Source organism: Sprattus sprattus, assembly GCF_963457725.1.
Source record: "Sprattus sprattus genome assembly, chromosome: 11".
NCBI lineage: Eukaryota > Metazoa > Chordata > Actinopteri > Clupeiformes > Clupeidae > Sprattus > Sprattus sprattus.
Window position 1 is genome coordinate 22,329,988 of NC_137909.1, and position 24,986 is coordinate 22,354,973.

Below are 24,986 nucleotides of genomic sequence, written 5' to 3' on the forward strand. Positions count from 1 at the left end.
CTGCCAGCTCCTCAACACTGTCATTCTCCTCAATAGCATGACCAAGTTAACTACTATGTACAGTGCATTCAGAATACATGTGTTTTGACAACAGGGTGAAAAGTGGAACACTGTGTATTAATTCATCACGTGCATCATCATTACATATCCACAGAGGATAGAAAACTTTCTCAAAACACTCATGCATAGGCCTGTATGAGAAAAAAATGGCCCAAAACAATAGAAATACTAACACAAATTCATAGATGTAATGACAAATCAAATGTCTGTCCTGTATGTATTTAACTAATCAGTGAGTCGCTCAAGGACAACACATCTGAAATGATGAAAAACACCCAAAGCTTCAAAGTAATAAATAGCAAATAAAAATAACAACTAAACCATGTCCATTGTTCAGACTGGTATCTTTCATTGGACATTTTCGTTCATGTGACATGAAGATTAAATATACTGAACTAATAGCATAAAATGTATGCACATATATGTCTATACAGATATCTTTTTGGAGTCATGTGTGGGGATGGTATAGAAAAAGACTTCCCATTAAAGTGCTGTATTGCAAATTGCACATCTTTTTTTGGGGTGGGGGTGAGGGGGGTGGTGGGACTTGGGGGTAGTCTGTGTGCGTCTAATCTGTGTGTTCTGACAAAGCAGGGGATTTTCTCCGTCTCAGTCTTCGGGAAACGGCCCGTTTCAACACCAAACCAAAGTGGACCGGCAGAATTATTTTAAAGAAGGCAACAGTCCCCAGAATTATCTCTCCGAAGATGGAGACACTCTCTTGGTGGAGTTCATGCAAAAGCCAGTACAAGGGCAGATCACCCCTGGGGGTGACTGCACATGCGTAGGGTTTCACATGAAGGACCAAGAGCTGGTTGGATGCTAATCCTGACACATTTGATGCACCCCAGAAGAAAGTGAGGCTGAGAAATACTATGCAGAAGATCACAGGCAGAGAGAGAGGGTATCATTTCAGACAGCAAAGCACACTGGGACTTATAGAACGTATAGGAGAGAGAGTATGTAGATGTGGCTATGAAGTATTGGAAGTCTACTATTAAACTGGCAGTTAAATAAAAAAAGAGACATGTTTAGTGATGTATGTCGCCATGCAAATACTGTGACACATCACTCGGGCCTGCCTAACCATCCCCTTTGTTGAAATCTGCAAGCTAGCTCAGTTTGTTTTTGATGGGGGGGGGGGGGGGGGGCAAAATCATGGGTCCTAACTGGGGGACCATGCGTTCTGTGCAAGTCTGTGCGGTGCAAAAACATCCCAATAAGCTATGAAGAGTCTTTGCACGGGAAGAGATCATTTCTAACTAGTTGTTCAAAATATCAGGTATTGTCAACAACGAATGCACAAAAATTAATTTCGCACCATGGAAGTGTTTACATGCAGTTCTATCTGCTATAATTGATTGATTACATATTGAGATAGCAATTCTGTATGTGATAGAATTAAAACTCGCCTAGCTCTAAATAAATGCAAATATGTTTGAATTGTTAAAATGAAGATAGATTAATCTGAGAAACAATATTGTCTGCAAAAAATACGATAAATACTACACATAAAATAATACAGATTATACTGTCTTGGAGAAATAAGAACAATAATGGCTACAATATGGATTTGATATGTACAATGCTGTAAGTCTGATATTAATCACCTGTATATTAACATAACCTATTAGACTAATTCAATTGATTGTACATATTAAGAAAAAGTAAAAGAGAAAAAAAATATCTACAGACTAAATAAACTGTGATTGAAAGTGCACTGTGTTAACGTTTCCAACATGTTTATGTGTATGTGTTCATGTTTGTGTGTGTGCATGTATGTAAATATGTGTGTCTTTGACAAGGCTCTAATCTATTCGAACTTAGAGGCCTAGTGCAATGTCAAGCGTTGTTTCTGACAGCTTTAGTGTTCTGATGAGACATTCCGCCCCTGCAGGGGGTGTATCTTCTCTTGGCTCCACTGGAAAGTCCCGGGGGGACGTCAGACATGGGGGCTGAGGTTTCGGGTCAATGTTCAAGTCGTGATGGATCCATGAGACGACAAGGGGGGAGTTGGGCGTGGGTCCTCATCTCACCCCTTTCCACTTCCTGTCGCTCTCGCTCTCTCTCTCTCTCTCTCTCTCTCTGTCGGTTAGGAGTGGAGGTTTCCTCCCTCTCCTCTCTCTCTGTCTTTCACTCTCGATCTTACACCACCGTGCTCACAGACGGGTCGGACAGGTTGAGCTGCCCAGTGATGTCTGTGGGTGGGTACTGCTGCGAACAAGGGAAATAGAGAAGGTAGGAAAAAAACAAAAAAAGATGCTGTCAGTTCACAAGCTATGCAAGGTAACCACTGGACACATACTTGAACAAACTAATTCAAGGGCCCTTCAAATCCCACCAGAGGTAGCGCCAGCTGCTCAAATTCTTAGTCTTGAAACAAGGACTTTTTTAGAGCATAGTTTGGCAATCATAATCCAATCAGTCGTCATGATTGTAAAAATAGCATGTTGCCATATGACCTTGTGTGCAATGCGTCGGATATCTGCCTTTTTAATCCTGTGTGATTCTGAAATTTCGGGCCACGTTTCTAGGCAATACCTGAGGGGGACGGCAGGAGCACATTCAGGAAGGGAAAAGTGACGTCCATTGTGTAAAGCAAGGTATATCGACCAGTCATTATAACTGGCAGATTGATGTGATCACAAGTAATCAACAGTGAGTTGCACGTAACGTAAAAGTTACTGACATATTAAGTTCGATCCTTAGCTTTACCAATGGAGTCCTTCTTTCTGTTCCTGAAGCAACCTGCTCTGAAGGGCTACCGTAAATTCTCACACGAGGATCTCTGCAATGCTGGGCCTCCCTAAAACCCAGATGCATGATGCAGAGAATCTGTTCACTGGGTGAGTATCTCAGAGTGCTTCTAGTGCTTTGAGAAATTCAACTGACGCAGTGAGCCATAAAATTGGATACCAGTTATGGCAGCGACCACATGTTACAATAAGTAAGGGTACTTCCTCCACAGTAAAACACATAATTTGGAAGGTGACTAATCTTCTTCTTATCTATTGTAAATGTGGTACATCACCTGTAAGCACTTTATTACAACAGGTTTTTGTGAAGCTACCAAAAGTGCAGAATGGTTTTACCACCTTGCTAGTACTGGCACTCCATATTAGTGGTGTGCGTTTCAAATGTTTCCAGAATAATCAAACTCACTGAAGTGATACTATTATCAACGGACTTGGATTAGTGAGTGTATGGTGAAACATATGCTGGAAGCCTTTTACCTGTAATCAAATAATTTCTCCATACTAAAATGACCTGTTAAAACAGATCTTTATAATCACTTACGTCCTTCACAAAAATCCAAAATATAATTTCTAATGAAATTAATTTTGATTCTTAGAGGGATTCTCGTTTAAGAAGCAATAACTACTTAGAATAGCGGAGATCTTTTTTTTTCTATTGCATGTATTTTTTGCACATTGCATAATTAATTTTGTTCTGTGTTTAAATCGGTGATGGAGTTCTCCATCAGGGCAAAGCATCGTCACAGGACAAGCTTACACTGCATTCACTTTTTTTATCTTTAAAAAAAAGAGAAACTTATGATGCAACTGCTACACTCTGAGCATGGTGTTCAGTGCCATTCCGATATTGCTGAGAAACTACTTCTCAGGTGCGTTCGTCAGCAATACTGGCTGGCGCCAAAATGCTCGTCTCGCAGCACCGTGGAGTTGCATCATCATCCGAATGCTTTCAATACCGCTGTCAATAAGGGGCTCATTATCACTGCGGAGGTTCGCTGTTAGCATTCCCAATCATTGCCCACAGCGCCCCCTGCCGAGAGACAGTGTATCAGCAAGAGAAGACACAACACTTCGACTACCACTACTACCACCACACATCGTTTCTACTACTGTTACTAATGACCAACCACAATTAACTACTTCTACGAATAGAGAAAAAAAATTGGCATGCTTTCAGAAGAGGAGAGGAGCTGTGTGGCATGTGAGTGGAGGGGGTAGAGACACTGACACTCAACAAATCCATAGATATCCATTTATATAGGAAATAAACAACATTGATATCAAAAGAAAAACGATGGGTCGAAAAAAAAGGATGGCTGCAATAGGGGTTAGTGCGTTTGTTGCTGTCGTTGTTGTTGTCGATTGTCTTCTGTCTTTGGTCACCTGGTTTGGACGCCTCCTCTCACCGTAGTTTGATTTGGGTTTTGTCTCCCTCTACCTCCCTCCCACCCTGCATCCACAAATCTCCCACACTCATACAACTGACTCCTACACGCGGCTGGAGGCTCACACACCTGTGTCACATCAGGGAAGAAATAACACACAGAACTTAACAACTAAAGAGAGGAATCGAAATCATGGAGTCCACACCGGCACCTCTGTGTTTTCAGAACCAACGCCAGTGAGTGATAAGAAAGAGAATTAATGAAATAAATAAAAAATACTGCTGGGTACTCAGACGTCGCTTAGCAAGCTTTTCTAATGGCAACTGGTATTTAGGTTAGTTATGTAAAACCAGGCTGGGCCAGCTATGTATGATTGCAGAAGAAACAAGGGGCTCCAAAAGTGTGGTATTTCTGAGATAAAACAGAAATGATGCTCCTTATCTTAATGTACATGATGACCATATATGCATATGCTAGACTAAAATAAGAACTGAACAATATGGCCAAAGTATAACAAATAAGTTCCTTTTGGGTCCCAGCAAACCGATTTGCACCTGACACCGTGGGATCCTGAAATGATCAGTAAGATGTATAATAAGAGAACAAGAGAAACTAACAATTGCGATGTTGGATCCTCCAAAAAGATTACTCCTAATTTCATCACATGCAAAATAACAAAATAAAAATTGTGATTTTGAATAGTAGAGCACTGGAAATGCCGGTCTCCTGTTAAAACAAGGAGGTTAGTTTTACCAGGCATGTTGATTTCTATCTTGGATAATGTCAGGGACGAAACGTTCAAGTCAGGCAGAATGCCACAACATCGAAGCATGCATCTCCAGACAACAAATGCACCACAAAACTAAATGCAAGATTCGAGTGACATAAAGACAAGTTGATATGTACCAGGATCAAGCAGATTCAAGAGAACAAGAAACATAACCACAACCAAAAGGAAAAAGAAAAAACATGACGAAACAATACGAAAACAAACCACAACACAAAGATCACTTGTCAGCACTGGGGGCAAACAGCAGCCCGAACATTCCTTGGCTGCCCCTTCCTCAAAAAAGAAATAAAGAAAAGGAAAGAAGAGAAGAAAAGAAAGGAAATATCCCTGAAAAACAGAAAATGGAGTTCATGTGTCCATTCCCTGTCCTACTCCACAAACCCTCCAGCATCCCAGAATCCCCCACCTGAATCCTGGTGGACCTGTTGAACCCTGAGACCTAACCCTCCTGCCTGCCTGTCTAGGATCCTCTTGGGGGCGTGTCCTGACAGATGGTGTCTGAATGGCGAAACGATGGCTGACTGACAGACACGTGGCCATGGCAACAGTCGCCATGTGTGATGCGTGAGGGACAACGCCCCAGTGGAGATGGGACAGGAAGAGAAGACGAAGGATAGAGAGAAAGAGCGAGAGAAAGAAAGAGGAGAGGGATGAAGAGGATACGGAGACAGAGGGAGATAGGTAGAGTGGTAGAGAAAAAGAGGGGAAGGTTCTGTTTTGTCTTCTCCTTACCGTATCTTTGGAGGCCCTACGTCTCTTGATGCTGGAAGCCAGGGACGTACTGATGGACCTAAAAGAGGCTTTCTCTTTGGGCTCGGGCTCTGCTCTACCACTTTGTCTATCCTAAAATAAATATATGTAGAGGAATTATTCATGTTCCAGGGCTGTGCCACAAGGCTAGTGTCAGTCCACCTACACCCTTCTGACACCCCCCACACCCACCACCCCACCCCACCCCCACTCGCCCAACTCCACCCCCCATCAGCCCCATCACACCGCACCTTCCGTCCCCATTTCCCATCCACTGCATTAATGCGTAAGAGCGCACATACAATCACTGTTGTCTCTGTCATCTCACAGAGGTGACCTGGCAGATGGGGACCATACCATTAATGAGGCCCATCTCTGGAAAGACGCTTTATTGCGGACCATTCCATTGTGATGATCCCATTCAACAGATGGAAGATACTATCTGATGCTATCTGATGTATGGGACACTGGATGTCTCCAATATACTTAGAGATGGGAGGAGAGGGGCTTGTTTATCAGAGAGGTACATTTGTCAATTGATGGATGTGTGTTTGGGCTCTGAACACCCAATCACTACCAGCATCCTCATTATCAAAGGCCACTGCTAAGGCATCTACGTTTCTAGTGAGCAAACCTTGCCCTAGATCAACACAAACAAGACAAAATAAACAAAGATTCACTTCAACCAGTGGGAAGAGCTCCTCTTAACTGTCCTAGATATTCATCTGCAGCTATGGCACTTTCCACTCAACAGTATAACAGTGATTAAAAACAAGGAAAAGAAAAAATCATGCTCAGAGCGATTTGGTCTATTTCGACCCCTCTCTCCCTTCAAGCGTAAAAGTGCCCCACGGCTACTCTCAGACCTCTCCTTATGACGCGCATGAAACGAACCAAGACTGAGTGTGTTTGTGTGAAATAAAGGTCATATTAAGGTATCCTTACATCCTGTGTCTCTACAGAAGAAGAGGGCTGCATTGGGGGGAAAAAAGAAAATAAATGAATAATCATCTTATTTACTATAAGATCGTTATACTCTAAGATTCAGAAGCGAAAGCTGAAGGAACGAAAAAAAAAATAGTAGTAATAAAAAGGAAAGCAGCTTGCCGCAGAAACATCAAAAGCCAAGCACTTATAATATATAAACCACATTGGCAGATATAAATAGCATGAATGAATAACTGCAAGACAAATAATCAGATTAATATCAAAATGGAGAAATATATAAGCCCCCTTTATTCGTTATACCACTAGTGGGGTATAACAGAAATTCACCTTACACACTGGACACAGAGCACTAGACTGGGATTACATTTAGGGTTAACCTTTTGTAGGGTAAAGGTTTGTTTAGCAGTTAATAATCAATTATTTCAATCAAATTATAATTTTAAAGCTGATGTGTGGTCTTATTTGCTCTTTATAACTAAGCTGATTATAACTGACTTATGAGTATGGGTGACTAAATAACTATATACTTAATAATATACTGTACATATCATTTAATATAATATAATATAATAACTAAATAATAATGCATACCTGAAAGGATGTGTGTGTACCTAAAAGTTCTAAATGTAACTGTATATGTAACAGCTTACAACTAGCCAGCAGTGAGGTTTGAATTTCTGATGAGCACATGCAGCAAAAGGGGGGAATGAATAGAAGCGAAAATGAACATTGTGTGAACTTTGACCCCAGGCCAGCACTGGACCAGCAGGACATCCCCTTACGTCAGGTCACATGATCAGTGTTCTCTTCCCAATCAATCCACGTCCTGAGTGTTTTTTAGGGAGGGAATGCCATGAGGTGCGGCTCATGGAGGTAGTGGCAAAGCACAATCTTGATGGTGGCAAATTATATTACTACAGACCACAGTAGAGGGGCAGACACACCACTCTACTGCACTCATGGGTCTGTGCGTAAATTATAACCCATGAGAGAAAGACATGTATGGTAAGTAAAAAAGAGAGAAATCAAAGGAATATCTGAAAGAAATGTTCATGAAAAAATAAACTGAGTAAACTGATCTGTACGTACCTCTAACTTAGTCCTGTTTCTCTGCTCATAAACTGACTTTCACATTTGCTTTTTATTGGAAAGATGAATGTTATTGTATCTGAGAGTTCCTAATCCTGTTGATATTTTTCAGATGTCATGTACGCATCTGCTGGTTTGATTGATGTGTTACCCTGACCAATGGCGAAGTGCTGCATCAGCACAGTCTCGGCTCTGCCACGCATGCTAGACCAATAGGAAGCTGCACACTGTGACACAAGTACACTGATTGACATCCATTAGAACTCTGGGCTTTGGTTCCAATCCTCAAAATTAGCTTCCTTATTTTCTTTCCTCCTTTGTCTACCTCTGTCCTTCATCTTAGCAAAATGATAAGTCATAATGTGGTTGTGATCCATACAGCTGGTACAGAAACAGCTACTATGTAGCTCAAGTTGTTTAAAGGAAGAAGGAACCACAGGAAACTAATTAGTAAATTTAGAGAATTTGGACAATGCCCTTATAATTGTGCATCTTATTCATGATAGCTTAGTTATGATGTATCCTAGAGCTGGGAGCCCTTCATAGATGCATCAGAGGAGTTACTGAGGACTTGGATAAGCCTCTCATATCACCAGTTAATGACAGTCTAAAAGGAATGTTCAAAATGTCCAAACGTTTCACACCTTTCCTTTTCTGTGCAAGTCACATTAGCACGACAGCTATTGTGTAAGGCGTGCTGGTAAGGTGTACTGTAGCCCTTTGGACACTTTCAGTTCAGAAATATCATTACTTCATTGTTTCATTTCTCGTTTCCCCACTCCCACCCCTCCAGGTGGTACACTTCTGAATAACTGCAGCTCAGGACAAGACGCTAGTTATAGCGAGGGCGATGGTGAGACAGGGGACAACAATGGCCGAGAAACACACATGCACGTTAAGACCTCTCCACAGTAAAGCAAAGCAAACATGGCCTGCGTGTTGCTTTAATGTGTAGAGGTTAGAGTTGGGTTATTCAGAAGTGTACCCAGTTCTGGAGTTACCATTAGCGCTCAATTCAAGGTGCACATGTGCAAATGAGCCCACATTTGCAGAAGTGTACCGACAAATATATATACACATACATAGACACTGAGACGCAAGCAGTCAAAGAGACAGCTGTAGACTGACTGGGGAATTCCCAGAGACACATACAGTAGAGACCATGCAAACTGCTGATCTGCTCGCTACATTGCATCCCAGCTATAGATGCATCTGCAATCGTATCCGCACTGTGTCTTCCCGTAATGGCATACAAAATAGGGATTTGTTAAACTACCTCAGAAGCATGCAATGTCACACAGGTCAGCAGTTTGTGTGCGTTTCTCCTCCCAGGTTATGAGGCTACATGCATTTGTCAGTTGACTATGGTGTGTCTGTCTACACATAGATAATATACACAAAGAGAGAGAGAGAGAGAGAGACATAGAGTATGTGCTGGACTGGAGGCAGCAGACAGACAGACAGACGCTTTCCAGTGGAGACCTCGCTCGGCCCAGAGACAGCCAAGAGACTGTGATCGCCTTACCTGCCATGGCCCCCACTGCCTGCTCAACAATGGCAGTGATGGAGCCCCTTTTGTCAAACGTGCACAAAAGATCCAGCGTGTGGCTGCTTGACTCCCGCCCCCCCCCCACCCCCAACTGGTATCACAGTCTCAAAGTAAACGCAACTAGGCTTGCTTCCTCTCAGACCTCCACCCCCCTACCTCCTGCCTCCACCATCCCTGCATCCTCCCCTCCTCTCTCCTGCTGCTGCAGAGAAAAGGAGTGAGAGTTGCCAAAAATAGCACCGGGATGGAGAGGAGGGAAGAGACCTCCAATTCCTCCCCCTGATGGAGCGATTGGAGTCGGGGGCAGATAAAGCAGAGGTCGCCGGGCACATACATCAGCCGTGGCTATAACGTCTTTCTTCTCTTTTCTTTTTACATGCTTAGTGAGCCAGAAGCCATGTCTGTTTTTAATGGATTTTCTGTGAAATATAGATAGGCTTTCGTAATGTTGCCAGTGCGTTTGAAATACTTCCTTTGTCTGGTTTTCTATTTTTAACTCGTCTCTGATGGCAGGCTGTCAGACTACCTGAGGCGCAAGTGGGATGTGAGCTTAAGCTGTCTATTCATATGGGACCGAGGTTTATTCACTTTGCTCCGAAGAATCTGACTGATCAAAGCAAACTGAAGTCTCTGGATTACAACTGATAGATGCCTGAACTTAATATTGCTGTCACTTTCTCTCTGTCAAATATGTCAATGTCTGTGATCTTGTTTTTTGACATGTATCTCTCAGAATAATGATGTGTGAAGAAATAGTTTGGCCAATTATTTCTGTAAACTGACATGAAACTTGGTTTAAATTGCAGGTCACCCACTTCATAACTGCTGTAACAGTTAGGGTGACACCCACTGTACTCCATGTTATATTTATTCAATGATGGTCTGTTTCGCCTCATAGTTCAAAACGAGAATAACAAAAACAAAATGAATAGCAATGAATTTGAAGAAGCAATTTTTGATATGATGGTTCCATGAGCTATTTACTTTTAGTATAGCTTCATTCATTTCATATTGAACCTTGTGCTCTCTAGGTGATATGGCAACGGGATAGCGTAGCTTAGCTTGCTTTTGTTTTACATACTAAAGATGGCGTTGCAGCTCCACCAAAAACTTGACTTCCAGAAGGTTCCTTGTCCTGTTGGGACAGACAAGAGACAGAGCTCCAGTTCTCAATTACTGCAGGATTTGGACTGGACTCGACTGGTACCTAAATAATTCCGAGGCTGCCTCAGGCTTTGCAACTGCCACTGTTTTGGTCTGTCAGAACCAGAGCAGCCATGCCCACCCTACTGTTTCCAGAACTGGTCGTGCCCCAGTAGGGATTTAGAAAGCAGGGATAATCCCTGGGGGACTCTCTCCACACAGGCTGGCCAGCGTGGTGGAACCAAACAGCAGAACTTGAGGATACCCGGACCTCAGGAAGGGACAGGAAGAAAACGGAAGTGGAGGGGCCCTGCTAGAGCGGTCGCAGTCTAGAGGGCCACCTCCAAGGGGGTGAGAGGGAGAGCGCCCTACCTGCAGGTTCTTCCTCCACACATTGACGGCCGTGAAGGCCAGCTGCATCTGCTTCCTGCGGGCGTCTTTGTGGCGCTTGTAAGCGATCTCTATGAAGATGAGGAAGATCCCCGCCGCAATGCCACCAGCCACCAACATGAATACGCCTGGATGAGAGAGAAGGAGGTGACACCGTCAAACTAGGACACACAACACATGTACACACCGACGTGGCATGACACACAAACACACACATCGAGAAAACAATTGTTAGTTTGCGCCACCCGGGCACTGGTGCGTCTTTATCGATTGCCACGTTCACAGTCCAAAACGGTTGTTAAGCCATGCAAGTTTGGCATATTTTCGCACTGACATGAAAATACGACTCGAAGTAGATCACGAGAAGGTTACAACACCCACGGCGACAAAAAAAACAACCACAGAAAAAGGGAAAAAGGAATTGGACAAAAAAAGGCTACAGTACCTTACCACTGCAGTTTTTGTCCAATCTCTTTTAGATTACTTTGTCTCGCGAGAGGAGGACCATACCTGCCATATTCTCAAAGGTGAGTGTGGCTGGTGCATTGCTCCGAGAGTCACACTCCTGGTATCTCACCCAGGTTTTATCTAGGTCTTCCATAAAGCCATTTTCATGGGAACTGTAGGGGGTGGGGGGATGAGGGGAAAAGAGTCAGAAGTTACTTTCAAGGTCCAGAAGGTACGTAGGAGTAGCCATGAGATGCTCTTTCACTCCGACCAGTCACTAAACACACACGACATCCACCAGATGATACACTTAGGGACACACACACACACACACACACACACAAATGCTCAAAAAACATTCAGAGGCAGACAGAGTGGGATGGGAGGGGAGAGGGAGGAACGGGGGCGGTGCAAAGAGAGATAGAGAGAGAGAGAGAGAGAGAGAGAAGATGAGTGAGAGAGAGAGATGAGGAAGAGAGGTGAGGGGAAAAGGAAGAAAAGAAAACAACAGAGAGAAACGAAAAAATGGAATTCAACAGTGGGTATTTGCGGAGTGTACTTTTTTGCAGCTTCGGCTGGGACAGACCTGAGGATTGCCAGGGACACATTCTGTTTCCAAGGGCTGTCCTTGCGCATGCCTATGCCAAAGCCCGAACGGAAAAACAGCTCTCCCGTGGTCACCAGGTCGCACTTCTGCGAGGCTTCAAACTCCAGCACCGCAGAGTCCCAGATGAAAGCATGCAGCTTGCTGTGGGGCAGGGGGAGGGGGGTGGGGGGGTTGGAGGGAATGGGAGGAGGAGGAGGAGGAGGAGGGGGAGTTACGATGCAACAGTACAGTGAGTAACAAGGAAATAGAAGAAGAAGACACACTTACGGCCTCGCGGCTTACCCCCGCTCCCACCCTGTCACCGCAGCCTTTGGGTTGGCACGCCGATGATGTTGTTGTTGTTTGTGTGTATGTGCATGTGTGTGTGCTACCCAATTTGGGGTCCGCCTCCACCGTCTCAATAGGTTTTTTTAAACAATTTAATTTCAATTTCAAATGAAAGAAATGTTTTGAAAAATCCAATGTTGGACGAGGAAGGGCGTATCGCCGATGTGTCGTCCCCCATTGGATTCCATCCAATTGTTATTTCTTTTTTGCTCTGTTATTGTCATTAAGCTGGGACTGAAAACCTTGAAAATCTGGTAGTCGCCCAGCTTTGACAGTTGTTCTAAATTTCGGGTTAGTATGAGTGAGACATAGGTAGGCCTCTCCTGGGCTTGAGTCGTGAGCCTGGATTGTAGGTTAGCGAGCAGTAAGTGCCGCCGCTGCACCCTGCGATCCTAGGGAGGCTCAGGACCCTCGACTGACCGACTGACCGGGCCGGGCGGTGCGGCCAGACTGCCACGGTCGACCCAGCGGTGACTCACTTGTCCCGCACAGCCTGGATGGCTTCGGCGGCGCTCTCATAGTTGTGCTTCTCCATGTGGCGGTACATGGTGCTAAGCTCCACCTGCCGCCGAAAGTAGATGTCCACCGAGCTCTGTTTCACTGTGGCGTAGATGAACTTGTCCGACGGGTTCCTCAGCTGCGGTTCGGTATTGTTTTGGATGGTGTATGTATTTAAGGATCGGGGGGGGGGGGAAAAACAGCAAGAAACAATTATTTAGGATTCACAACTATGGTTACCTCTCAGCAGATGACGAATGATATGATTATGATTAAGTCTATCCTATTCTATATATAGTGTGATAGGTATAGTATACAGTATATAGAATGTACTGAGTGCAGTAGTACTATCATATTATAGAGTATATGAAAAATATGATCAGATATGTGTCTCAAAGTAGGTAGATGGCTAGATGTTGCATTGACTAAAGCGCCAGGAAGCTAACTGAAGCGATGACACTTTCATCCTCCTGCTCATATCACTGATAAGGAGCTGCGCCCAGAGCACCGCATGCTGCTCACTTTACAAGATCGCATTTGCTTATCGTCCTGATTGTGCTAACGAGGAGGGCTACTGTGCCGCTGACAGTGCAGATGACTTAAGTGGATAACGGGGCGACGCGGCTGGGGAGTGCGCACCCTTGGGTCATTGATGCCGGTGATGCGCTCCTCAGGCCGATCCAGCACTAGGAAGGCAGCCAGGTTGGCTGTGTACGATGCCACAATGATCATGGCAAAGCCTGCCCACACCATGCCCAGGATTCGCGCGGAGAAGCTGCGGGGAGCACCTGGGCAGACAAGAGTGGCACACTGAGAAGCATGCGGATGCCCAGGCAAACCTCAGCCAACACACTTGAGCACATTAAAGGGAGGGGGGGTTGCCCGACTGAAAAGGGCATTTAAACTGTTATCTGTGACATATGGGCTCTCTAAGCTCTTGTAAAGTGCTGTCTATAAACATGTCTGTACCCTGTGTCTAGAAATGTCAATGAAGACAACAATAACAGTACCTTTCTGAGTAAACATACATTTGGGGAGGTGGTATTCTCAACAGCAAAACACAGACAAGATCATTATCGGGTAAACAGTCTTTTTACTGCCGTGCCATTTCTGTCTGGCTACCTTCTCCAATCCCAGAATTCAGTAGTACTCCCCAGGAGAACCACATGGCTGATGATAACGTTAGGGCATCTTCTTCTTCCTCTTCACTATTTACTTTAAACCTTCCGAATGGGCTGAGGGGGGATTGGGGTTAAAAGAACACAGGTAACATCATGTGAGGACAACTCTAACAACATGACTCAAGAAAAACGATACACTAACAACAACACAAGAGACTGTCAGACGCCAATCATCATGACGTTTGACCCTTCAAACAGAGAGGGAGGAGGAGAACAACACAGATGAAGAGGCAGAAGTCAAAAGCGCGAGCGCAAGACAGAGAGACAGAGAGGGGGGGATGAAAGAGAATAAAAGACAGATATATGTGCAAGGTGAAGAGGAAATAAACTGAATGGCCTCACAGAATGCAGTCTACCAACCACCCTCATTTCCACGCCGATAGTGACAATGATGCATGGCCACCTCTGGTCCTGAGGCTTAGCAAAAACAAAGACATTTTTCACCCCCCCCTAAGCACACACACACACACACACACACACATGTGCAGACACTTATAAACACTCACACACTCACACACTCATACACTCACACATGCACACACTCACACACACACACTCACTCACTCACAAACACATTCAGCCCCATACAAGCATACACACACACACACACACACACACACACACACACACACACACACACACACACACACACACACACACACATACAGACTCAGACAGACAAACAGACACTCTCTTACACACACACATACACACACACACAGACACATGCATCCGCACACATAATGTTCCCCTTGTACCTGAACCGGTCTAGTAGGTAAAGCATCACCGCCACCACATGCACCGATAGACCCACCAACAGCCACAGTGTGCTCTGAAAGGGCTGCATGAACGAGTCCAGCGTACTTCGAGGAATTTCCTGCAACACACAGAACACAAAGTCAGGCCTCCGCCCGCGCATGCCGCCCCCTACTGGACACACAGAGGATAGGGCAAGTGGCAGGAGTGTAGTAAGCTGCTCTGGCTGTAAAGAGCATGATGGGGCAGTGGCAAGGGCTATTCTGAATCATGTTTATTGGCCAAGCAAGTTTACACATACAAGGAATTTGACTCCGGGTTAAGTGGCTCTCAATGTACTTACACACAAGGTTGTTCCTCAGCTAGGCAATGCATACGTGAAAACCGCTCATTATGTTCACATTAAATATTGAAGCTAAACATTGCCAAAGACTTTCAAAGGCTTTACATTTTTAAATAATGTGCTGATTAATTATACATCCTGTTGTTATTGACATGACAGTTCAAGTTAAATTATATATTTCTTTAACAGTATTCATTAGGTTTTTTGCTTTTATCCAATATAATATGGAAAAATGCCATCCATTCAGACAAACCACATTTAAATGATGCATCACTGCCTCCTATTGGCTCCTATCTCTTTAAGACATGTTTACTAAAGACACACAGAGAGAAGGATGAATTCAAAGAGAATAACTGATACCTTTTTGACGAGGATGGTGAGGCCCTGGTATTTAAACGGCTTGGAGAACTCTATATACTGGGCTCGTTCATTGTTTATTGTGAGCGGAGCAACAATCATGTCCGCCAGACCACCCAGAAGCTCACCCATCATTCCATTCCACTCTTTCTTGTTGCTGTTGTTGACCTACACACAAAGACAAGTTTTATAGTCCCAGACCAAACACTACATTTGGCCTGACAGGGGTCTTTTATTCAGGGGAGCTATCAAAAAGGGAAGCTAAAACCTTTCAGGTCTAATAGACTACATTAGGCTACCATGACAAGAGAAGGATTTTCTTTTTTGAACCGATGTCCTGTCATTTACTAATGACTTATTATAGTAATTAATATAATAAATATGTTAGTTAAGATGTCCATGTAAGGAATGTCAAGTGTTACATACATGTATTTCCTGAACCTCTCAGCAGAAATCTTTTTAGTTCCTCTACACTCAAACAAGCACAAACGGGATGAATGCGCTTTTCACAGTATGGGCTCTAGGTGTCAGGAAAAGCTGCATGCAGCCCGTCTTGCTTGTTTGGAAGATCTCAGGGATCTCCAAACGGGTCGGCTTACACTGGGAGCTCACCCCCAAGCCACTCCAGGATGGATGGATGGAGCAAATCTCTTTTTCATTTCCTTTCCATTTCCTCCACACCATGGCAGGAGCACTGATCACTATTTTCCCATGGCTCTCAAGGTTTAAAAAAAAACGCCATGCCTATGTGCTAGGAGTGTCCTCTCTCAAAGATGGAGTTGCACTTCAATACAGCAGGCAGTTAGCAGCCACCATCAGAGGTAATTGATTTTGAGCAGCGTTTCAAAGTCGAAAGCAAACAGCTGTCATAATATTCCAGAACAATCTATACTAAAAGCTCATGGCAGTTATTCGAGAGTCAACATTATCAGTACGTTTACAAATTGTCAAATACGATTTTCCTCATCTACTCAACATCAACCATAAAAAATTTAATTTCAGTGCTTAACAGTCTTCTTGTCAAAATTGTTTAAATCCTTAATACCCTGTCCTTCCTGGTGACTCACCCTCTCCTGTGTTCCAAATTTACCATCTGCTACTAGGTGCACCTCATAGGTAAAGTTCATGGTCATTGCCAGCTTAATCAGAAGGTCAACGCAGAAACCATAGCAACACTGAGGTACAATTGGGCGTCCTATAATGAAACCAGAGAAGGATTGCAGTTAACATCAGTCCTAAGGTTAAATGTGGAATGGTATAATGATTGGATGAACAAACACACACACACACGCTCACATATACACACCCTCACACACACACACACACACACACACACACACACACACACACACACACACACACACACACACACACACACACACACACACACACACACACACACAAACAACCGTATACCCAGTCGTGCAGAAAGGTTTAAGCAGGAACACACGCTTTATAAATAGAGGCAATTGTTTTTCTCAAATTCACATTCTGCCTCTCGGGGGCAAATTGAGAAATAAATCTTGTCTCTATCTTTAACGTACAACCCACAGAGTTCACACAAGCACTTACCTTTCCTTATCACACGCACACACACACACACGCACAGGCAAACGCACACGTACACACAGGAGGCACACACACGCACATACACACACGCACACGCACACGCACGCAAACATACCTATACAAACCTATGATGTATAGCAAACACAGCAAAGCAAATGAGCACACGGTTTGCAAGAGAGCAACCAAAATATCACTCAAACACACTCTCTCTCTCCATGGCGCACACACACACACACACACACACACACACACACACACCTCCCCTGATGAAAAGATGCACCCATGAACATACAACATGCGCACCACCAGCACCACCGCGACACACACACACACACACACACACACACTCACACACAGCACATGGAACACGCTGCTGCATGCATACATATATAAATACCTACTGCATATATATGTATGCATCTCCAGTTGGAATGGTGGGCGTAGTAAAAGCACAGTGATATCATAAACGTCCCTGTTATGTTACCTGGGATGGTCTCATTCGGCCCAGTGCAGATCACCTTTTTTATTAAGACTCCATTAGGTGTATACTCTTCATCACATGTTCCCTCCAGAGAGGTGGGTTTTACATACACAAAAGGCTCCTGGTGGATAGTAACTATCTGCTCGGAGAGAGAGAGGGAGAGACAGAGTGAGGAGAGGGAGAGAGAGGGAGGGAGAGAGCAGAGGGACAGAGATAAAGAGGAGGAGAGGAAGAGAGAGGGAGAGACAGAGAGGAGAGGGTGAGAGAGGGAGGGAGAGAGATAAAGAGGGAGAGAGCAGAGGAAGAGAGAGAGAGACAGAAAGAGGAGAAGGAGAGAGAGAGAGAGAGGGGATAGGGATAGAGAAAAAGAGTGAAGGAGGATGACATCAATTGTTTGCACGCGGGCAGTGCAATTTAAATTGACCTTCAGGCATCAACTCTGCACTCTGCTGCATACACAGAACATGATGGATGCTCCTCACAGCAAGGCCTGTGTACGGCTACAGCTCAGTAAAGAATATGAAGCATCAGACGTGCTGGCTACTGGTCTGCTTCATGCAAGTGACGTCAGGAATGTGAATTACGTTAGATGAAGTGATTAGGTATTTGTGAAATGCTGTTCCCTTGCCGCTGTATCATTCTCTCCACCCAACATGACCTACATCCCCATCGGCAGCGGAAGGCTGCAAAGATAACACTTCAGTCCACAGATGTCCCTTAACTGTGATATATTTCTGAGATTATGTTGTAATATTGTGGTCATGATTCCTATTGTTGACACAGGATCTCATCAAACCATCAAAAGCAAAGGGGTCACGGTGCATAACATTCCAAACATACAGTGTGGTCAATCATTTTGTGGGGTATTAAATTCAATTCAATTCAATTCAATTCAATTCAATTCAATTCAATTCAATTCAATTCAATTCAATTCAATTCAATTCAATTCAATTCAATTCAATTCAATTCAATTCAATTCAATTCAATGACATGCCAACAGGGATAGTATCTTGGATTATTCCAAATAATTGCATGTTTTTTTGTAATCGTGACTGAATGGTGGTAAGAACCCACAGTAAAATACTATAGCTACCTTAAGTCGAGTTGACATTTGAAAACCCCTTGGTGTGTCTGTCTGTCCTCCGGGCCAAATAATCTTCCTCTGCTTGTTCAACACCACCTAAAGACCCAGGAGAACCATATTAGCTTCAATTAGCAAAAAGTTGTTATTATGGTACAACAAACGTCTCTAATCTATGCAGGCAATGTATTCAGCATTCAACGTCAGATTTGAGAATGAACAGCTGGAAGTTTAGAGATTGATAAACTTTGCAATTACAAATTAAGGTGGTCGCTAATATTTGAAATGCATGTAGAATAGAGCATATTCGGAATCTCCATTACTGCTTACCTGTGTTCCATTGTAAATGCCAACTTGAATAAGTCTGCTCTTCTGGTAGTTGAGGATACTGTAGTGAGCAAACTTCCTGTCTCCATCATCATTAAACTCCACCCGCCCTGTGAGGCCTTCTGGGTATTTTGATGACATCAGCACCCTGACAGAAAATAATTGCTCAATATCTGTAAGTGTGCACACACGTGTGGGTTTGTGTATGTGTGTGTGTGTGTGTGTGTGTGTGTGTGTGTGTGTGTGTGTGTGTGTTGGTGAGGACATAACTGACTGAGACTAATGAATATCCTTCACCTTTTAGCCACAGCCATACAACTGGGTTATAAATCACTCGTAACTAGAAGTGCACACACACACACACACACACACACTCACACACACACACACACACACACACACACACACACACACACACACACACACACACACACACACACACACAGTCGCTCTATCTATCTCTGTCTCCCTTACACACACACACACGCATACACAAACACACAGATAGAGTAACAGATATAGTATTCGGCCTATGACCCATGCGGTGTACAGGGTTTAAAAATAGCTTTACTCCTCCAAGGATGGCCTGTGATAGACGTGTTCATGTGTGCTCATAATAAGGCTGACATTTCACTGTGCTCGTGGCCTGACCTTTTGAAGAGTGGCCCTGTCTTCCAGATGTTGGTGTTGCCCACACATCCCCGCGGGGGTTCCGTGATGTTCTCCTTCTCGAACAGCTCCTGGATGGACTGTGCTACCACAGCGACCGCATCGTTGATGTGTGCCGACTCATTCTTCCCGTTGATCAGCTGCAGGCCAATGAGACCTGCCATACACCCACACCAGAAAACAAGCCAATTACCCACAATTCCTCTTGGCTGAACATCAGGCACCCCTTTGCAATGACATGGGGGGAAGTGTTAGGAAAAAAACTCATAGGGTCTCTTGTAAAAACCATTACAGGACAAAGGGTTGACCTCCATTTTGTGATTTGGTGAGTCTTTTTATAAGCTGTTTTTCAAATTCACAGGGAATTGGAAAGACAACCAGATGAAAACTCGCTAGACCATCAGAGAAAGGTCATGTTTGCAATTGATTTTGTCCAGAATGGCTACCACGGACCCTTGAGGTTGGATTTAATCACAGGAACAGATATATCTGGAGGGTCAACACCTCGCAGTGCATCAGTGAGAGACCAACACATTTATCTATGAAATATATCTGAAGCGATATATACTTCATATTTAAATCCAACTTCAGCTGAGTTTTTTATTGCAAATGGCCCCAGCAGTGTCTCAATTTGTAAACACCAACATATTCATATTATCAAATAAAATCTGCACAGTGAACGGTTAGATACCATAGGTGCTTGAACAAGGATGTGACAGGAGACTCGGACTGAGGGTTTTTTGAAGTGACTGGGTGCTTGGGAGAGACAGTGACCACAAAAGTGCAGACGTAACACAGACTTGTGTAGTATCCGAGGACAGAGAAAGGACAGTTATAGCTTACCACAGAACTTCAAAGAAGAGGACTGACAAAGACCCTTCATAAATTCATGAGAGCCACTCTATTAATATTTCATACACATACAGTAATGTTCTCAAAGCTCACACTGACAGACCTCCCCGTGCATATGTTTTGAATTGAAATAAAACATATGCAGGGTTTTTTCAACCAGCAAGGACGCTGAGTCAAAGAACAGTTCTTTGAAAACCTTACACACACAAAACACACTACATCACACAACACTCTGTCAGAGCTTTTACAGTGTCTTCAACAAGGGCTCGTTTAAAACCTTTAAACATATCCAATGTTTAAACGTTTAAACGCTAAACACATACAACAGACACCCACTCACGCCATGTGGACTAATGCTCTCTGCCATGATGTCTCTCAGTGTGATGCTGACAATGAAGTGACATCAGAAAAAGGCCCAGCATTTGTGTTCTTATTTTGTTTGTTTTTTCTCTCTCCAGGCTTATTTTTCTGATGTCATCCGTAGTCGCCGAGGACTGCTTGAGAGGGATGGCTATACGTACCGTCTGGCGCTTCGCTTAGTGCTTTACCGGACATCTCTCGCTCTCCAACCAACCACACGTAGCCAGAGCCCGTCATGTTCAGAAAGCGTGCAGCTTTGTATACTGAGGCGGCTTCCTCTTCGCTGGAGGCAGACAGACAAGTATTTCATAAGTAGAACAAGTCAGGAGTCATTTGGGAAGTGCTATTGTGATTTTATGTCTTTTTGAGAGCTCTGCTACATATATCCATTGTTTCTGTCTTCACAAGACCAACACAACAAAGAATATAATTCATAGTCCTCACTAGACATTAGGGATGCAACGGTTTTCGGTATTTTATCGAACCGTTCGGTTCGCCCTGTTCGGTTCGGTTGACCCAGGTGAACCGCGATATTACGGTATGGGTGACATTAAACTTTTAATTTAATATGTGGTTATAATGAATGCACGCATGTATTGGGCGATAGCCATGACTGCTTGGGACCCAGGGGACTGAGTTCTGCGCTCCACAACCATGCAACAACCAATCAGAATTGCCCAAGAGCCAATCAGCGCTCTGAATGCAGACGCTGGAGATCCATATGAGGAGAAACGAAACTTTCCCTGTTGCAGCACGATCATGGCGAGTCATCAAGAAACGGAGAGAAGGAAATTTGAAGGCATCGTCATCTTACAAATCAGCTGTATGGGAACATTTTGGGTTCAGTGTGGAGTATGATGACAAAGGGAAAAAGATCGTCAGCAAGCGAGGCACGGTGTGCAAGCATTGCTTTACTACGATCGCCTACTCCACAGGTAATACATCCAACATGTTGCCACTTGACCCGTCATCACCCGGCTGTAACTCTAAGTGGAGCAGCACGGTTTGTCGCCGAAAACACAACCATCCATTGCTGCAGCATTTCAGCAACAATATGCTTATAATTCCGAAAAACACAAGGCAATATCCAACTCAATGGGCGTCTTCATAGGGAAAGACATGCAGCCCTATTCAGTAGTTTTAGGCACGGGATTCCGTCAAATGATAAAGACCATTGATCCTCGTTTTAATATCCTCTCCCGCACGCATTTCAGCAGCAAAATAATTCCAGAACTGTATGAAGTGACTAGGAGAGAGGAGGTTTGTTCTGTTGTTCTTTAAGGGTGTATTTATAACAGTTAAGTATTTTCTAGGGTTTAAGTGTGTGAATGACAATGTTTGTTGTTTGAGTTTATTGAATAATGTCAATGTTTACATTTCACATTACTTTACAGTATACTGCACTTTACTATTTTTAATATTGCCTGTTTTTGACAGAAGGCCAGAATAGTGTTCATTGTTTAAAATACATTTTGTGATTTGACTTAATATGTGCCCTTTTTACATTTAATTGCATCTTGCATTGTCTCTGCAAGTGTGAGTAGAAGCACCTTGTTGACTTAAAATAGAAAAGACAAATATAACCTAATGCGTGTTAGCGGCAGGATAACATTGATATATCGAAACCGAACCGTTACCGTGGCCCAAAAACCGTGATACAAACCGAACCGTGGCCACACTGTACCGTTGCATCCCTACTAGACATGCATGTGTGTGTGTGTGTGTGTGTGTGTTTAAAGTCAGTGTGAGGCTATGTGTTTTATAGGGGTCATCATAAAATTAGTGTGTGTGGACCTTAGAAAAAGAGTGATCCATTTCATAGGTGTCATGTAAGTGTGTGAAAGGTGAAGTGATTTACTGGGTCCCCATAAAGCCTCAAAGGCAGAGCAGTGTCTTATGGTCCCCACAAACCATGGTCCTCACCTGGCTGACAGGATGATGACACGTGCCTCCAGTTCCTTGGCCTCCAGCAGCAGAGCAGTTAAGTTAGTCTCCTGGCTGAATTGGAGGACTTTCTCTGCCTGTGATTGGGGCACAGAATCAGTCAAGCAGGTCTACTTACCTACCACCTCAGAACCGAGACCTCTGAACCACTTTTGCTTTTTTTTTTTTTTTTTTTGGGGGTGTTGAAAAAGGGGGGGAGAGGAAAAAATGGGACAGAGTTCCAAGGGAATCAGTTCAACGGAAAACCAAAAAAAAAAAGAACTAAAAAAAACCTAAAAGCTTTAGAGGGTTGAGAGAGAAAAAAATCTGCAATTTATTTCTTGTTTGCATGCAAACTGAAGGTTGTCAAGGCTCCAGAGAAGGACGTGCAAGTTAGAGGCCGGGAGTCAAAATAAGACCGATGCAATCGGAAAGGAAACCAGGTGAAAGGGGTGCTGAGAGAGGAGTAAGTGAGGGGACTGCATTTCCCCAAACTAAAAAAAAATCAGGAAGTGCTACAATAAAAAAAAAAAGGAGGGGGGGGGGGGGGGGGAGGCGGTAGTATCTGGGAAAATACTGGATCCTAACACTACCGGATCTCCAGAAGGCTTGCAAACTTTTTTCTTCTCTGGGGTGAGCTGGAGGACATGCATTCCTTCATCAAAGGAACAAAAAAAAAATGATAATGACCAAAGCGGAGTGTAGCTTCCTTTTTTTTTTTTTCTTTTGAAACCGAAATCATAATCATCGTTCAAAACCAATCCATTCTTCATTGAAATCATAAGAGTTGGGAAGAAACGAGAGAGAGAAAAAAAAAACGTGCTACCAAGATTAGGGCAGTGAGAAGGGGCAGTTGTGGGTTGGCCAGTGACTGGTTGGGGGCTGGATTCTAGTTGCTACTTTTACAAAGTTGGTGGGCGGCGTGCGATGGTGACCATGCAAATATACCTTTGGTCCTCGCTTGTTGTCATAGGACAGTTGGTCGAGGTTTTCATAGTTCCTTTTTTTATTCTGATGAGTAATGTGCACAGAGAAAATATGCAGACACAGAAGAGTATTATAAACAGTTGAAATGAAGAGCAGCAAAGCATCCAACAAAATCTCCCATTGTTCTGTGCTAAATTGGAATTCCTAACGTTGGGGCTTGCAAAAGACATCAAAGACTGCCACAGGTCTGCAGATACCATTTGATATGATGCCACTTCTGAGTTATGATGCTGTTCCAGTTGAGTGAATTCGGTATCGATCACGTTAATTGTCTCTCGGGGGGGGGGCTGGGATCTTTATGAAACTGCGTTTGTGACAATGTCCCCTGCAGAATGGCACTGTGCAGATAAGGTGGAAGGGAAGCGAAAAGTATCTCAAGGTGAAAGGCTCTCGAGCAGTGCGTTTGTCATTTGTGATGACAGTAATAAAATATCAAAGGGAAATTGATAAAGGAGGCCTTGGTTCAAACGTAGCTCTATCAATACGGCGCATGTTGGACGCTGGATACGCAGAGATGAATCAACAAAGTAATGGCCTGTCACAAGTCGGGCAGACTGCCAAGAATGTGAGCATAGTGGTGCAAGTGTGTGTCTGTATGTGTATGGGTGTATTTGTGGTTGTGTGTCTGTGTGTGTGCGTGTGTGTGTGTGTGTGTGTGTGTGTGTGTGTGTGTGCTTGTGTGTGTGTGTGTGTACACGTGTGTGCCTACAACACAGGCTCCAGTGTGGGTGTGTGTGTGTGTGTGTGTGTGTGTGTGTGTGTGTGTGTGTGTATGCAAGTGTGCTATGATGCTAAGTGCCTCCCGCGGCACCATCTTGTCCCATCCTGAGGCAGCTGAGTTGTGACGTCATGGCCTCTGGGGAAATCTCAAAGTAGCAGAGTGACCATTTTGTGGAGGGGATAAATCATCTCGTCCGCCCTGCTCCCAGAGCCATGAGCTACTCCCTCACTCAACCACCTCCACCCCTGACATGGCAGACGCCGCCGTCTCTGGCTACACTTTCTGAAAATGGTGTGCATACGGCTGTGGTGGGCTGATATGACGCCTGCCAGAGGCTCTTAGATTCTGCGCTGCGCTGGATTACAAAACAGTTTATTTTTTTGGGGAGGGGGAGGGGTGCTGTCAGGAAACATGAGCGCACTTCAGTTGTAACAACATCGGACGATGGCTAGGCCCTGTTTTCAGGAAAATCTGAAATGTCGGTTTCGCTCTCATTTTATGCTGCCACGTATACAATTTAAAAAAACAACGAAACACTTCAACATCATAATCACAGATTAGTGCAATGAGAATGTAAAATATACTAATTTTGCCTGAAATTAATATTAATCTCCTTCTTTTGACCTCATTATAGATGGCT

General features: G+C 43.9%; 1 protein-coding gene across 5 annotated transcripts in view; it reads right to left on the reverse strand.

Moving 5' to 3' along the window:
• Positions 1 to 2,205: 2,205 nt before the first annotated feature.
• Positions 2,206 to 24,986, reverse strand: part of grin1a (glutamate receptor, ionotropic, N-methyl D-aspartate 1a) — a gene marked incomplete at both ends in the record, with an annotated part of 28,407 nt that continues 5,626 nt past the window's right edge. The window contains 18 exons of one of the 5 annotated variants that reach the window (XM_080848139.1): positions 2,206 to 2,274; positions 5,724 to 5,834; positions 6,687 to 6,713; positions 10,843 to 10,988; positions 11,371 to 11,480; positions 11,894 to 12,055; positions 12,721 to 12,878; positions 13,379 to 13,527; positions 13,862 to 13,974; positions 14,679 to 14,797; positions 15,380 to 15,544; positions 16,444 to 16,571; positions 17,430 to 17,565; positions 18,520 to 18,606; positions 18,838 to 18,982; positions 19,486 to 19,660; positions 20,877 to 20,998; positions 22,639 to 22,736. In XM_080848139.1, coding sequence (XP_080704265.1) covers positions 2,206 to 2,274; positions 5,724 to 5,834; positions 6,687 to 6,713; positions 10,843 to 10,988; positions 11,371 to 11,480; positions 11,894 to 12,055; positions 12,721 to 12,878; positions 13,379 to 13,527; positions 13,862 to 13,974; positions 14,679 to 14,797; positions 15,380 to 15,544; positions 16,444 to 16,571; positions 17,430 to 17,565; positions 18,520 to 18,606; positions 18,838 to 18,982; positions 19,486 to 19,660; positions 20,877 to 20,998; positions 22,639 to 22,736 — 2,220 coding nt within the window. Of the gene's footprint in view, positions 2,275 to 5,723; positions 5,835 to 6,686; positions 6,714 to 10,842; positions 10,989 to 11,370; positions 11,481 to 11,893; positions 12,056 to 12,720; positions 12,879 to 13,378; positions 13,528 to 13,861; positions 13,975 to 14,678; positions 14,798 to 15,379; positions 15,545 to 16,443; positions 16,572 to 17,429; positions 17,566 to 18,519; positions 18,607 to 18,837; positions 18,983 to 19,485; positions 19,661 to 20,876; positions 20,999 to 22,638; positions 22,737 to 23,586; positions 23,650 to 24,986 lie in introns of all 5 variants that reach the window. The other 4 variants (XM_080848138.1, XM_080848137.1, XM_080848140.1 and 1 more) reach the window with 4 other exon arrangements.